This window comes from Vanacampus margaritifer, chromosome 2 (genome assembly GCF_051991255.1).
Source record: "Vanacampus margaritifer isolate UIUO_Vmar chromosome 2, RoL_Vmar_1.0, whole genome shotgun sequence".
In the NCBI taxonomy this organism is placed as follows: Eukaryota; Metazoa; Chordata; class Actinopteri; order Syngnathiformes; family Syngnathidae; genus Vanacampus; species Vanacampus margaritifer.
This window is the reverse complement of record NC_135433.1, coordinates 32789285-32805109: the sequence shown is the minus strand read 5'-3', so window position 1 is coordinate 32805109 and position 15825 is coordinate 32789285. Positions and strand designations below refer to the sequence as shown.

General features: G+C 39.9%; 2 protein-coding genes and 1 non-coding gene across 3 annotated transcripts; 2 read left to right on the top strand and 1 right to left on the bottom strand.

Moving 5' to 3' along the window:
* Positions 1–72: 72 nt before the first annotated feature.
* On the top strand, positions 73–144 carry trnap-ugg (transfer RNA proline (anticodon UGG)). Its single transcript has one exon. It is a non-coding gene; the product is annotated as a tRNA-Pro (tRNA).
* A 6831-nt stretch (positions 145–6975) lies between these two features.
* LOC144044267 (transcription factor Sox-14) lies at positions 6976–7689 on the top strand. The gene has a single exon (XM_077558582.1). The coding sequence runs from the start codon at positions 7018–7020 to the stop codon at positions 7687–7689; it is 672 nt and encodes a 223-aa protein (XP_077414708.1). The 5' UTR covers positions 6976–7017.
* Positions 7690–9542: 1853 nt separating this feature from the next.
* On the bottom strand, positions 9543–15675 carry selenof (selenoprotein F). Its single transcript, XM_077559627.1, is given in 7 exon segments — positions 9543–10239; positions 10501–10550; positions 12233–12263; positions 12265–12303; positions 14355–14426; positions 14428–14523; positions 15613–15675. Coding segments are annotated over 7 exon segments (468 nt in total). The 5' UTR covers positions 15661–15675; the 3' UTR covers positions 9543–10107.
* Between the last annotated feature and the right edge of the window lie 150 nt (positions 15676–15825).

The following is a 15825-nucleotide window of genomic DNA, read 5'->3' as shown; positions in this document are numbered from 1 at the left end:
ATTTATCGTAATGTTCTCTATCCGTTCGTGGATAAAATGAATAAAATTGATAACTTAAAATCGGTTTAATGTGGCTCGTTGGTCTAGGGGTATGATTCTCGCTTTGGGTGCGAGAGGTCCCGGGTTCAAATCCCGGACGAGCCCGTCACTTTTTAGGTCCCTTTATATTGTAGTAAACTTTACATTGCTGATGTTCTGGGTCCTAATATCTGGATTTCCAGTGTGGCGTTTGTATAATTCTCCCCATGCTTTCGTTGGTTGTCCATGGTTTCTCAAGCTTCTTCCTACATTCCAAAATATGTCTGTTTGGTTCATTCCGAATTCCCCCAAAGTGCATATGTGTGTCAATACTCTCTGGAGTAAGGTTAGAATAATAATTAATTACTTAAGAAAAGAGTATTAAACAGGACTTCGAGCTACGCTGTCATGTTTTCACAATGCTATATTTACCTTTAAAGATTCAGTTGATGAAATATGCCTTGACATGTCAGACAAGAACATTTTGGAGCAGACCACGTGGTCATAGTGCTAAGGCCTACTCGTTCTTCTATCAGCACCAATGATTAATTCTTCCTCCGGGGCTCAGTCGACTGGCAAATATGTTGTGTAAAGCCTTTCTGCCTGTCTATCTGTGTTTTTCTCCCTCTAGCTTCCATAAGAGCCATGAGATAAGTTGGTAAATAGCAGTCTATTCCCTTTGCTGTTGCAGCAAGCATATCTTGAGCACGCGGGGGAAACATTATTTCCATAAGCTTCTTAGTTGCTCTGGGCTCTGTCATTTGTATGGTGGCTTCATGTGATGACTTCAGATGTGATTTTTAAATACATTTCTAGAATGTCTTAAGGGTGGACACTCTTCTAATAGGGGCAACAGGGGTCCTGTTCTTGAATTATGTACTAAATTATGCTGATAACGGATCATTATGAGATGTCGTATAGTGTGAGCGTTTTTGGTGAGTAAGAACTCATTTGATGGGTGTGAGTTTTTTTTTTCCTTTTTGCAGTGAGGTTTTTTGACACGTGTGTGCATTGTTTTGGGGGGAATCTGAGTTTTGGGTGTTTGTGTAATTTTTTGGGGTGCTCGTGCGAGTTTTTGTTGTATGCAAAAAGTACGATTTGACATAAACAGTGGCTGGTTGCCATTACCCTGTTGTGTCTACCCACCTGCAGATGCTGGCCTGATTGGGCCATTCCCTATTTCTGCCTCACAGCCAAAAGTGCATTTTTGTTTTGTTTAAGACAACACTTTTACCCCCTAAACAACCCAGCAGCAACAGCATGTTGTCCTAATGTGAGTGAGAATTTTTGGTGCGTTGTGTTTGGAGGGTTGTTGTTTTTTGTTTATTTTTGGTCAATGTGAGTGGTATTTTGTTATATGAGAGTTTGTTGTTGTTTGTATGGGTTTTGTTGTTTTTAGTGCGTCGTGTAGGAGAGGTTTTTATGTTGTTGAGAGATTTTAATGTTTGTGTGCCTGTGTTATATAGTTTGTGAGAGTTTTTTGGGGGTAAGTGTGAGAGTTTTTTGTAGTGTGAGAAGGTTGATAATCATGAGGGTAACCGATTGCTAGTTGCTATGAGAGGTTTTTGGTGTGCATGAGCAGTTTTGGTTGAATATGAGAGTTTTATTTTTGCGGGAGTTTTTTTATGTGAGTGAGAGTTTCTCACATTGTGTGTGTGAGATTTTTGTTGTGTATGATGTTTTTGGCAGTTTTTTGTAAGGGTGAGAAGGTTTTTTGAGTGAGAGATTTTTCATGTGATACTAGTTTTGGGTTTTGTGTGAGAGCCTGTGTGAGAGAGTTTTTTGGTGCGTGTAGCGCTTTTTGGCACATGTGGGGTTTGTTGTGTTCAGGTGTTATGGTGCATGCTAGTTATTTTTTAGTTGAATGTAAGTTATTTTGTCTGAGAGGTTCTTTATTTTTTATTTGTTTGTGAGAGAAAGGGGCATTTGAACAACCTTACTGTTTGTCAAAGCCATTACCTTCCACTTCCCAAACAACACATAATTTCAATCTGCTGCTGTGGTGGCACAAAGTCGGCGGCAAACGACTTTGTTGTAAATGTACCTCATTGACTGCTGATTTGCTTGTCTTACAAACTAGCTGATAGTAAAGTAACGCTCAGCTCAGGTTTTTCCTCCCAAGCCTGAAGGAGGCGCATTAATTTAGCCAGGAAGAGGACTTCTGAAATGATTTGTTGGGCAAAGATCTCTTTTGCACGCCCCCATCTCTGTCAACCCCCCCAGGGTCAACCAAAGCATATTCCACTGTCAAAGTGTCAGGAGGAAAGCTATTAAAAAAAAAAGCTTTACTTTTCTTAAGTATCATGAGAATAAGTACATGGTTTAGTGAAATCCCTCCCTAAGAGCACTGAAAATCTTTTGGGATTTTCCTCCCGGAATATTGCCTAATGGACGACTCTGGAGTGTCAAAAAGAGCGTTGTTAGCTAAGAATGCACTTTTGGGGATTTGGTTTGATTACATTAGGAGCTGAAACAACAAAACATGACGTGAAAGTGTGATGGAACTTTTTAGTCATGTAGAAACTTTTCCCTTTTAAAATAACATCAAAATAGTCAAATAAATAAATTGTTATTATAAATCAGCGATGTGCATCACTATACTAGGGTTTGTTGAATTTTGAGGATTCAGGTACCTGTTACTGTGGAGAGTTAAAAAAAAAAATTTTTTTAAGGAACTTCTATATTGTCAAATCACAACAAATTCAACAAGAGTCCAATTGCCTAGAGCCAACATTTGCTGATTATCAAGACCTGAAAGACTGAGAATTTACTCCGATTTTTTTTTTTTAAGCAAGTACTTTGCAATTTTTGTTATTGATATTGTGACAGAAATTTAAAACTAATAAATAATGTTTTATTTTTTGGACGTTTCAACCTAACCATTGTTTCATAGAAAGGAATTTAACCACATTCAACTGTATTCAATTAAACACTTTTCCCTTTGTCGCTAGCTGACATATACAGGACAGGTGACAAACTCAAGACCCGGGCCAATATCCAGGCTGCCACATCATTTTATGTGGCCCACTAATGCAAATCCTGTGGGTCTAATTTATGTCTCTTACTGAATTCCGGACCAATACTGAGCCACTGAGAACTAGAGTGGGCTCAATCCATTTTGGTACTGCCATCATCTCTCATTCATTTTCATTTTTAGATCCAAATTAGTATTACCTAAACTGCCAGAAAGAAAATTAAAACAAACTGCAATTAGCAAAAACAAGTCCAAATATCAGTAAAATCTCTCAACATCTCGTAAAAATTGATAAATAATGTACTTTTAGTAACATGAAGATGCGCTAGCAGACAAGCTTTTTCAGACTTTTTCAGACTATTTGTGACCGTCACTTTTTGGGACATTTGGCCCAGTGTTGCACGTATGAATCAGGAAAAGCGCTGAGTGTAATAATGGACTGCCCCCTATATGTCAAAATTCAAACTACAACACTTTTCTCCATTCATTTCTGCATTTAAGAATGAGAAATTAGAAGTTAGCTTTAGCTCTCATTGGCTCAATTGAAAGTTCTCTTAACTTTTGACTGATGTTGAAATTGTTGTTGATGTTGAGAGTGGTGAGGCTCCCTGGCATATAAAAGATGCTCGTTGAAGTTGAGCTGTAGCACTTCAACATACTTCCTTGACACCATCTCCCTTTTTTTTTGTGTGACACCAACTCCTATTTAGACAGGGCTTTCTTGTGTCCATTGTCAACAATAATAACAATTGTGGTCAATTCAGTAGCTCCTCATCTTTCAAGTTGATCTTTTCATGCCAAACGCTGGCACCCTCCTCATCCAGACTCTGCTTCTCTGTGTCACCTGTCATTTTTTTTTGTCACCCGCGGCTCTTTGTGTACCTGTCCATTTCTTTCTCCGCCGTGACTCCATAATCCACCTGAGTGCATGGACGACAGTTTTGACATAAGAAGAAAAGATAGACTTCCCAAGGAGAGGGACAGTATCGTTGGAGCCTGGGGATAACCGGATTAGCGCAGACATTTTGTGCTGCTGGCATTTTTTCTTATTACCCGTTTCAAGCAACAACAACCCCGCCACATCCTTCCCTCCTGCCCTTTCCTAGAAGTCACACCAAACACAGACAAGTAAACAATAGCGCATACAGAACTTCAAATTGGAGTTACAGCAGCAAGACCTTCTCTACCTTAAACATTATTAGAAGAACTTAAAACCTAAATACTTGTATTTGTTCCATCAAATTATATCAATTTATTCTTGTTTCGTATAATTTCTCTTGGCCTCACTTCTTCCAGTAGGTGTAAGAGGATGTTAGATTTTGTTTGTCCAATCAGATTTCAGCATCTGTGTGTTGCTATGTGAATCTAATCTGTCCATGCAGGGGCTTCAGAATCAGTATTATTGACCAATGTAACCTAAACCATATTCATTCGCTGCCAATGACGGCTATAGACATCAAAAGATCTATTTTTGGGGGGCTGGCCGTGAATGAGTTACCATTTTCACGATTCCTGGTGGTCCTCCCGTAGGACCCGGGGATACCTCCAGGGGGCCGTACCGGACTCCCTCGTACCCGGGGGCGAATTTTGAACATTTTCCCGGTTCCTGTAGGACTTCCAGGAAATGGCTCCAGGGGCCTAAAATGACCCCCCCGGGTCCTGGGGGAGCTAACCGTCGACCCCAAGCCGATTAAAAAAAAAAATTCCAACGATGTATGGCCCGTCGCTGTACGACCTACCACCCCCCCCGGGGACATAGGGGGGGCACATGGCAGATTTTTACCCGCCGCAGGAACCATCAATCGCGGGTAAAATTTTGTGATTTCCCGGGGCCGTATCTCCGGGGCATACCTAGCCCGTCGCTCCACGAACTTGTGTTTTGGAGATAGAGGTCCGACAGTTTGCCCAATGTCATGCCCGAGGACGCTGCCTCCGGCTTGTCCTGCTCTCGCTTCAGATGTTTTTCCCCAGGAACGCTCTGCGAAGTCCGGGTATACTTTTTCGATTTTTACTGGGCTGAGCTGTTCCAAATGATAACAACAAACTGTATATTTTTTTGACGTATGATCTCATATTGGTTTCATCTGTACGGCTGTCTAAAAGTGGTCAGTCACTGTTTGAATGTGTTGACGATGGGATGCGGAACCTCCAGCGGCAGTAGATAAGAGCCCAGCTACGAGCTGGGTGACCCCCGCTGTCCGTCACTTTATCCCTCCAGCCCTTCTGCTGAAAATGTCTTATCACAACTGCCGCTGCTGTGCGGCTGCACCGCTGGATCTTTCACAAACATTGGCTTTTGATCGAGGGGAGCAAATGAAATAAAGACCTCCTACTGCTGCTACTGTTTCCTGACCTTCATTGAGCCAAGGCACTCTATTTGACATTTGACAAATCTCATGGCAGCGAACAATATGCTAGAGTGTAGGTTCGAAACTTCTGAATGTGGGATGTCTTTGGCAACTTCCACTCCGAAACCAAGATAGTGTCTTTGAATTCCTGACAGTTTAGCCTCATTGCTAATTCAAACATTTCTCCATCAATGTCATTTCAATAACATATAAGGAGGTTCAAGCCTGTATTTGACCAGATAAGGTATCATAATTATGAAAATGGTTCAAAGAAATCAATAGAGACTCCAAGGACCAGTAAATTATGGCTGTGATTAATATTGATTCAGCAAGAGGTGGTAGGAGGGTGTTACGCTACCTTAAGAGTTGTAGCCTAGTAGAATACAGGAAAGCTGCAATGCATGGTGGGAAAGACTTGAAATAGTTTTGTTTTTTTTTACGACAGAAGTTTTCAAAGGGGTAAAAATGCTACTTTTGAGCCGATATGAGTCAGGTCAAATTAAACTACAGTAGTGCCTTGAGTTATGAGTGAGTGTCAGCCATGTTTTTTTGCTTTGACTTTTGAGCAAAAAATGAAAAATATGAGCACTGCTTATTGGCAGGGAACTCAGCTTCACAACCAACTAAACATAAAACTGGGAATCACACATTGTATATTTAAAACAACCACCTAAAGTTGCCTTAAAGTCTGGTAGCTTAATGCTAACACATATTGAGAAACCTAAACATGGGCTAACAAATATCATCAATGCGTAGCACGCTTTAAATAATGGATATTTGAACACAAACAGTGAGTAACACATGTAGACAGATAACATAGCAACACTGACAGGCATATATTCTTTATCCTCTGTGAAAAACATATATAATATTATTTGCTTACTGAGTCATTTACACTTTATAGCAGTTGTTAAACTTTGTTACTGCATGACTAGAAGTTGTACACACCAGAAGGTGCTCTAATGAATTACAATAGGCTTACTCCTGACACACATACTGTTACATTGTATTAATTATATATATTTTTTATTAAGTACACAATCATATATGAGTGCTACATTTTCTTTGTTTTTAATTTCTTTGGCTGTCTGGAACCGATTAATGGCATTTCCATTCATTTCAATGGGGAAAGATGATTTAAAATGCGAGTGTTTTGAGTTACAACTTACAAGCATGGTCATGGGGGAAAAAATGACTCCTATCTCAAGACACCGTTGTATTTAAATGTGGAACAAGATAAAGACAGACTTCTTCATACTGAATGGTATTACAGTGTAGGTATTGTTACTCGGGTTAAATGGTCATCTATATGTATCATTTTTTACCCCCGTGCGTGAGTCTCATCAGAGATTTTGTGAGGCTTTTAAAGTGTCAAGGGAGGGGAAAGGAGGGAGTCTCAGAAATGTTAAAGTCATTTTTTTGTTGTTGAGGGGGATTACAGTGCTCTCTTCTTCTCATTGGCTTGGCCCACCGTGACCGTGGAGTAGAGATGAGAGCTTGACATGCTTGGTTTCTTCCATAACAAGCTTCCAACTCGCAAGCAGGCTGTACACTTCATTCAAACAATTAAGGCGCACAGAAAAACATTTATTGCGGATTTATTACACCCCAAAAAAAGAAGCCCATGACGTTTTTTCCCACTTTCTTTTGTGGAAGAGGTGACTTGAATTGTTTTAAATGAATGTGTGGTCAGATTTGGAAATGCCCAAACCTTCAGAGCACATCAAGAGACCCATGAACGCGTTCATGGTGTGGTCGAGGGGCCAGAGACGCAAGATGGCCCAGGACAACCCAAAGATGCACAACTCGGAAATCAGCAAGAGGTTGGGAGCCGAGTGGAAAAAGCTCAGCGACTCCGAGAAGCGTCCTTACATCGACGAGGCCAAAAGGCTCCGGGCTCAGCACATGCGAGAGCACCCGGACTACAAGTACAGACCCCGGCGCAAACCCAAAACTCTCCCCCACCACACGGAGCGCCTCGTTTTCCCGCATGTGGAGCCCTTGAAGGGATTCTCCGTGGACTCGTCCTTTCTCATCCACGGGGATAAAACCCCCGCTCTCCAGGCGCCTTCCCCGGTGAGACATCTCCATCGCTTGGCCGACTTCCAGCCCCCTCTGAGCGGTTACAGCGCGCCCGCCTTCGGGTACCACTCCGGGGCGGTGGTCGGGGGCTTGGCTTGCCTCGGACAGCACACCCACGCGTCGCCTGCTAGCTCCTACGTGGTGCCGTGTAACTGTGGAGCGTGGTCGGCGGCCGGTGTGCAGCCCCAAGTGGCTTACATTCTACTCCCGGGAGGGATGAGCAAGAGCGGCGTGGACGCGTACGCGGCACCCGGGGCCAGTGCGTAAATGGAGTGGGGACGCTACAAGGAGCGCGCAGGGCGCACACGAATCGAGATGAACATAATTGGGAACATATGGGATGGAGCACAATTCTTTTTGGACCACGTGGGAAATTTTATTTGTAGTGACTTTCGGCGTGTCCCGTCAGGGGTTGCCACAGCGCGCATTTGTTTGGCCTACCACAAATAAAAATAAACATAATAATAATGTATTTATTTTTTAGGTGGGGACTATAATTGACGTATAAAGATATCTGTCAACAAAAATAACTTCACATGAAAACTGTAAAGAACTGAGTGTAGAATTTCCAGTAAATAACTGGCAAAAAAGTTGCCATGCAGCTATTGTAAAATCTCCGTTAATTACTGTAAAAATCTATTACAGCATAATACTGGGGGGTGGATCTCTTAATTTTAACTGTATATACATTATAGTTACTTATCGTATTCTAAGTAACTGTAATTTATATTAGCTTGCAACTTTTTGGCCAGTTATTTACCAAATATTCTACAGTCAATTCTATACAGTGTAAAGCTTAATAGGCTACATTAAATAATTTACAGAAAGTTCAAATTATTTGAAAATTGAATAAAACAAAACGTTAAATTTAATTGTATCACAAATGATAGGTCTACATTTGGCTTTAAGGGGTAAAATACAAAAATTCAAATACAAGTACTTAAGTCAATATAAATGATTTCTGCAAAATGACATGCAAAGTTAACATCTAAAGATATATGACAACAAATCATTAGCCTAACTGCATAAATGTCCAAATCAACTAAGTGTTGCCAAATCAAGGAAAAATAGCAATGTGTTTGTTAAAAATAGCTTGTTTTCAACTTTACTTTGAAGCTAAAGAACATTTAAGCATTAAAATAAAACTTTCGTAAAAGTAGCTACTGATTCAATTCCTTGTAAAAGTAGCCTATAAAAGCCCAAGCTGCAATGTACATAAGTAACATTGTATTGTTACTGCAAGTACAATAACTTGGCAGACCAAAATACTTTCCCTCTTTTTCGAGTACTGCGGGGAGGAAAGAAAGAAAGAAAGAAAGAAAAAAATCACTGAATCGACAAGAGGTCACTATGCAATAACCGAAAACACACACCTGTATAATGCTTTTCTGCAATAGATGGAGACATTTTGAACACCGATACGCTGCTATACATCACTGGCATGGACAGATGAACAAATATAGACTATTGATAGTAAAAGACCGATTACTGAACCATTTTAGAGAACATTTTCCTGTGCTTAGACAGTGCTGTAAAGTGGGGGGTGGTTTGGATTTTTTTTCATGATTTTGTTTTTTGTTCAGTTTCTGTTTTATTTTAATCACTTGACTAATAATGGATCAAGTTTTTGTTTCATTTCTTTGAATCCGTTTACTGAATCTGAATTACTGTGCCATTCTGAAAATCTCAATAAATCCACCTGTGAAAAGTTCTCAGAGTAAACCAGAATGTTGTTTTACACAAATCAGGTGGAAATATATTAAACGCAGTGAAACGCATCTTAAACTGTAATTTATTTTCAACACTAGGTGTCACTCTTCGCCCAAAAACTAGTCGACAACAGTCGTTGTCAAAACTTGAAACCAACGCTATAAAAAATGTCTGTCCATGAACCACCTCAATAGGTAGTGTTCATCAAAAACAATTCAAAGTATAGATTTAAAATTGTAAACCACGTAACATTATGTAAGGACTTAACATGACCACTGTACGTGAACATTATGCAGTGTGAAAATTCGATTCGGGTTGTTTTTTTACCACTAGAGGGAGGCTGCAGACCAGCAGTGGTATTACAGAAGTTCTACACTTTGACAATCACTGACACCAGTCCAAAAGAGACATAACCCCAAAATGTTTTTGTTTATTGTTGCATATTCAAATCTCCACGTATACTGTTCAAAAGATGAGCAAATAAATCCAGTTTCCGTCCAAACTTTGATGAAGCCAAGGAACACAAAACCCATCAGAGCTCACTTCCCAAAACTGGTTTAAGGTGAACTCTTCACCAACGTGCTCCTTGACTAGGCCATCTACTGTCAAGACACAAACTAGGAATCATTTATTCTTTTGACAATAACGATCTGCATTTCAATCATTCTAAAAAATAAGCGTACAAGAAAATCAGACAACAGAAACACCTAAAGAACACTCTGTGATGCTTTAACAGTTACGTTCATGAATTTGTGACTTTAGACAGAATTTAGCAGCAATGTAAGAATTCTAAGTTCAGTCCGAATAACATTTTTTAATCTAATTTGAATTCATGCTTAATTGTTGGCTTAATTAAAAAAAAAAAAAAAAACTATGTTAACTAAAAACCAAAAAAAGACGCTGTCAGACCGCCCACCCCCCAAAAATGGCAAAGTACAAATTACATGAACCATCAAACTGAAACCTGTCTTGTGTTTATATCCGCTCTAATTTTTCACTCAAGAACTCCTCCACGCTGTCCGTGTTCCACTTGAGGATGCTGAGTTCCTCAGAGATGTTCCCGTTATCATCCAAAAGCTTGAGCACAGGATCGGAGCCTCGCACGTACTGAGAGAGTAGGATGAGAAGCGAAAGAACCAGCGTCAGCAACAACAAAACATTATTTGTAGAAAAAGGTCTCAGGAAGTTAGAAATTGCCTTAGTACACTTTTAAATGGTTTCTCTAAATCACAAATTTCCAATTGGGCAGAGATGAGGATGACAATTTGTGATATATTTACAACTGAAGCTATGATATAGGCAATTAGAAAATATTTTTAATAACAACGATTGATGTTTGTTCATCCCGCTAAAGACATCAACACTCACCTTGATCTGAAGACCCTTGAACAGCTTCGGCTTGTCACCCCTGACAAAAGCTGCAGAGATTAAAAACATAAATAAATAAACAAGATCTGGGCCAGGCATGCGTCCATTAGCCGTTCTATTTTAGTCGTGAGGACTTTAATTATTGACAGCTGTAAACCCTCGTGAGAAGGCTACAGCTGAAGTCGACAAAACAAATGGTGGCCAAATGGCGCACAAGATGACGCGATGCTCCAGCGTGATGATCAGTCAACGAAGCGCAAACGTTATGGAGTAGACTGCGGGTGGTCTTCTTCTGCAACAAATGGCTAAAACTTCCAAGTGGGGGCTTGAAAAACAAGCCTCAAGTGTTCAAGACCACCTACTGATGAAAGGATTTACAATATCAGAGACTTGGACGACACTCCTTTCCTTCTTTTTCACACTGATTCCTGAACACCGTGAAAGTATCTAATTTTGCTAGCTTAATGCTAACACACAATACAAACTGCAATAGACGGACAGGCTAACAAAAATATTGTTTGTTTTGTGGCACTGGGACGCATTCAATGGATTCCAATCATTTCAATGGGGTGTGGGGGGGTATATGCTTTGAGATACGATTGTTTTAAGTTACAAGCATGGTCACAGAACAAATTAAACTCCTTAGTCAAGAAACTGCTGTATATAATTTCGTCTGATGGTGTGATATTTTTCTCATGTGAAATGCACAGAACTTTGACCGAAAGCTAATATCTAACTTTTTGATAGTAGTGTAAATTATGTAAGTCTTCCCAGAACTGTGAGGACCTGTCATTAAAGTGGAAAAAACACAGTGGCACCAAATCCTTGGCAAATTTCTCCAAGTCATGATTTGCCGTGTTGCTGCACCATTTTTGTTTTTGCTTAGAACAACGTCAGTAGAGGTGCAAAAATTAATTGACAACTAAAAAGATTATCAAATTAAATGATTACATTTTTTTTTTTAAATCACAGAAAGAAAGACAGAAATCCAAAAATTGGTTTAGCGTTTTTAATAATTAATTTGTCGATTTTTTTTGAGTAAAGACATGGAAATTAAAAACCTTTTTTTTTTTTTTTTAGTTCAACTCACCGATTGAGAAAATTATCGACACATTAATTGATGTACAAAAAAAGCGTTAGTTGCAGCTAGGGGTGATAGAAAAAATCGATTCGGCAATATATCACGATATTACAGCGCGCAATTCTCGAATCGATTCGATATGCGGCCAAATCGATTTTTAAACATCAATTTTTTTATGGGAATATTCCACAAAATGTCTTACTTAGGGTTAGGATTCACACATTAAGCATGGAAGAATGTTATATTAATGTAACATTAAGCCTTAATATTTGATTTCAGTGCTGTTCAAACATGAAACAGACTGCAACCTGTTTGTTAAATGCAGTGGCTCAGTTATAAGACTGAAGTTTCAGATAAACAAAAAAAAAAAATCATACAAATCTTACAGTGTATATGTACAAGTTTACTGATTAGTATTTTCTAAATTTGAGTTAAAAAAATAATTTAAAAATGCAATAATCAATTTATAGATTCGCATCAGGATTAATCGGTATCGAATTGAATCGTGACCTATGAATCGTGATACGAACTGAATAGCAGCTGGTTGCAGCCCTAATTATGATTATTCTGAGAACCCCTCACCCAACTAATAAAGGTATGAAAAAACAGACATGATTTTCACGTTTGTTACTGATTCTCAAGAAAACTCACCTTGGACTTGGGGGAACCTCCCCAATCCCCAATTTTCATCCACACACCTCCAGGATGGCCCCAGCGTAGAGCTGTCGATAAAGAAAATACAACATGAGCTGTTTGTTGATGAGGACAAAGCATGCAAACACGCACGCCACTGCCCACACACAGAGATAAGAGGCGGCAGGATGGCTGGCCTGCAGGCGTCTCATGGCGACTGCTTGCAGTCATTAAGGGGAGTGAGTGAACATGTTTCAGAGTCAGCAGATGGCCGCTTTGTCATCGAACCTCCGGAGGCAATGTTAAGCAAGTTGGAGGAAAATGGAGACTCGAGTCGCAGCTGCTCCTTTGCAAAGGAGCGCGTTGATGTTTTCCCACACGCACGGAAAATTAAATGACTCACAAAAGTTCTGGATAGTCGGCCTTAGGGTGAAATGTCAGAAGGAACCGAAAATGCACTCGAACCTTTGCAGGTGGACTTCATTTGACTCTCTCTAATGTTTGAATTCATATGTTCAAAGTGATATCAGTATGAGACTGGAAGTGGCACACAAAGGCAAAAAAGTGGACGTTCTTGAAATTATATGTGGATCTTATAAGTTCGTCTGTGGAAAAACATCACTTTTAATGGGCTGTTACAACTCCGTTTACTTTTCAAATTGCACTCAATCTACAGTGGCGAGAACACGGCATTTTCGAAACCTTCCCCTTTCCAAAGACGACTCGTTACACACCCTGTGCTTCTGCGCTTTTAATAGTCAAACACATTAAGAGTATTACTTCCCTCATTAAAAGCAGCCAAGTATATCCTCCGTGCAGCTATTAAAAAGGTACGCCTCCAGCCTTGCAGCCAGGGATGAAAAACATACAGCCAAGGCAGCCTGGTGATAAGAAATCTTTAGCCCCGGGTCTGTTGAAGAATGAGCAACAGGCTAATTATCTTAATAGGAATCACATGTTTTGCCCTTGATTTGGAAGGTGCGCTTGCTGAAATCTGATTTAAATAACACGGCAGCGTAGTCTTCGGCTTGGGCAATATGGGCCTTCAAAATAAAATCTTACAGGATTTCCAAGCTCTTTTGCTTGTGGAAAAGTCAATTATTCAAAACAAGTTGAGCTTTTTTTTTCTTCACCCCTGCTGGGATTTGCTTAATTTCTCCTGGTACTAAACAAGCTGTGTTTGAAAGTTTTTTTGTTTTTTCCCCCCAGGTTTCCCCCCCAGCATCAAAGTGCACTTTGAAAATAACATGATGATGTTGTATGTTTCTTAGCGGGAATTTAACTACTAATGCAGACTAAGCCCTGCAGCGAATAGCAAAAAAAAAAAAAACAGCAACAAAAAACACACAATTGATCCCACAAAATGTTTATAATCAACGCCCCGAATTCAATTAACAAAAAAGGCTAAACTTAGCTTCTCACCAACTTACAAATCTTGTCTCTCAAGTTAAGATGCATCACTTCAACATGCTTGATGTCAATTATTGTACCTCTTTTCCTATTCAGACAAGTTGTTTCAGGTGAATTTGTGGTTGAATCCAAAAAGCGCAGGAAAAATATGTCTGATTACTGTATGGGTAACACCTGGTCTTGTCCTTCTCGTCCTTGCGGTTAATTGATTTGTTCAATGGGGGGGATGATTCTCTCTCTCTCTCTCTCTCTCTCTCCTCTCTCTCTCTCTATCTCTCTCTCTCTCTCTCTCTCTCTCTCTCTCTCTCTCTCTCTCTCTCTCTCTCTCTCTCTCCTCTCTCTCCTCTCTCTCTCTCTCTCTCTCTCTCTCTCTCTCTCTCTCTCTCTCTCTCTCTCTCTCTCTCTCTCACTCTCTCTCTCACTCTCTCTCTCACTCTCTCACTCTCACTCTCACTCATAGAAGGGCCAAAACATTCTTGTGAAAATTAAACTGCACAAAAACTAGCCACCACAGGGTGGTAGAACTGCACAAATGGAAATCAACCGATACCGCGACATGACGACGACGATATATTGTGGCAGTTTTACTATCGCGATATCACGATATTGCCGTTATCGTTACATCCCTAGTTGTTAACCGAGATAAACTATTCAGTCATTAAAAATTCAAATTGCAGTGAGTTGGCATTTCCTGTTTGTTTGTTAGATGGGGGAGCTGCAATATTTTTACCTGGCGTGCTTCCAACTGGGCTTCCTGCTGGCAGCAGTGCCTGCAGTCAGGCTGCAGCTTGATGAGGCTGAAACTCCCCGAGCAGGTCGCAGGAACTACACAGCAGGTTGCTGGAGAAGCCCAGATCCCTGCAAGCTTCCGATGTCAGCTCGGAGCCATACGCCGACAGCTGGAGGGAAAAAGGATATTTAAAAAGAGACTAAAATAATATGTCTTTTATCAAAATTAATAAGAGGCAACAGTGTATCTTGACTTACGAGACTCTAGAGTTACAAGCCGTTGCTCTATGCTCGGTGGATTTTTATTTATTTATTTTTAAGCTTTTGTGTGATGAGTGCGCTTCAGATAAGCTGCAGCTTGAGTGAAGTGTGTGTGTGTGTGGGGGGGGGGGGCACAATACTGTTGTGGCAGTGCTAGAGTACTATTTGGCAACTGGTGCCAATTTTGCTGATGCACTTTCAGTCGCACAAACACACAATATAAAATGAGAAACACTCACAAGCAGCTATTGTGGGTCACAACTCACACACAAACGCTCACATAGGCCACACCCCTTAAAGGCACACATCAAGAATACAAATACTGCATTATGTACAGTAACATATAAACTTTAGAAAACCAGTTTATTTCTTTATAGGGCTATTATATTATGTATTTATAAAACCATCGCTATTTTTTGGGACTAAAAACGCGTAACTAAAAAAATAGCAATGAAAAAAAATCAAGTGGTGTTTTTGTGTGTGAGTGCTATAACGGACTTCGTAATGGCAATTTAATTAATTTCAATGGAAATAGTATCCCAATAGTGACATAATTAGGATTACTGCGCATTTACGTTTTAAACAACTATACATTTTATTCTGTCATTGTACCAGTGTAAGTTAGTTCATCTTATTTAAAGTCGTCTGAACGATTTTGTGCTGCTTCCTCGTTGACAAACGATATTCGCAACACAATTTGACAACTACTTTGATTGTCATGAAGATGGTAGTTTGACGTTTCTCAGTTAAATAACTTGATTTTAGAGCTGTAGACATCTTCTCGTTCTAAATTACATTTGCACAAATTCACCTCATTACCGACTAGAGTTCTCGAGATTTTGAGTCAAGCCACGTCATGTCGGCGCCCCGGCAACCATAGGATGCGATATAAAACGCTAAATGTACCACTATAGTGAAAAATCCACACACATTGAAAATACTTTGCAATTGAGAGCAACAATATAAGCATATCTTCAACGTTAAAGTATTCAACTCACCGCTTTTAAAAGCGAAAGCAGCCACAGGAGATACACTTCACCCGACATTTTGAAGAGTGCCGGAAAAAACTACGATGATGGACCCTTAAATTAAACTAAGGAGTGTCCCAAATTATGCCTGATAGAAATAACGTATATAATGAGGTTGAACTCATATAGTTTTGCAAAAAATAAATTAATCACTTAATAAGTAATTAAACATGCTAATACGTA

What these genes read in the sequence shown, in the direction of transcription:
- LOC144044267 (XM_077558582.1), top strand. Translation starts at nt 7,018, where the DNA reads ATGAATGTGTGGTCAGATTTGGAAATGCCCAAACCTTCAGAGCACATC.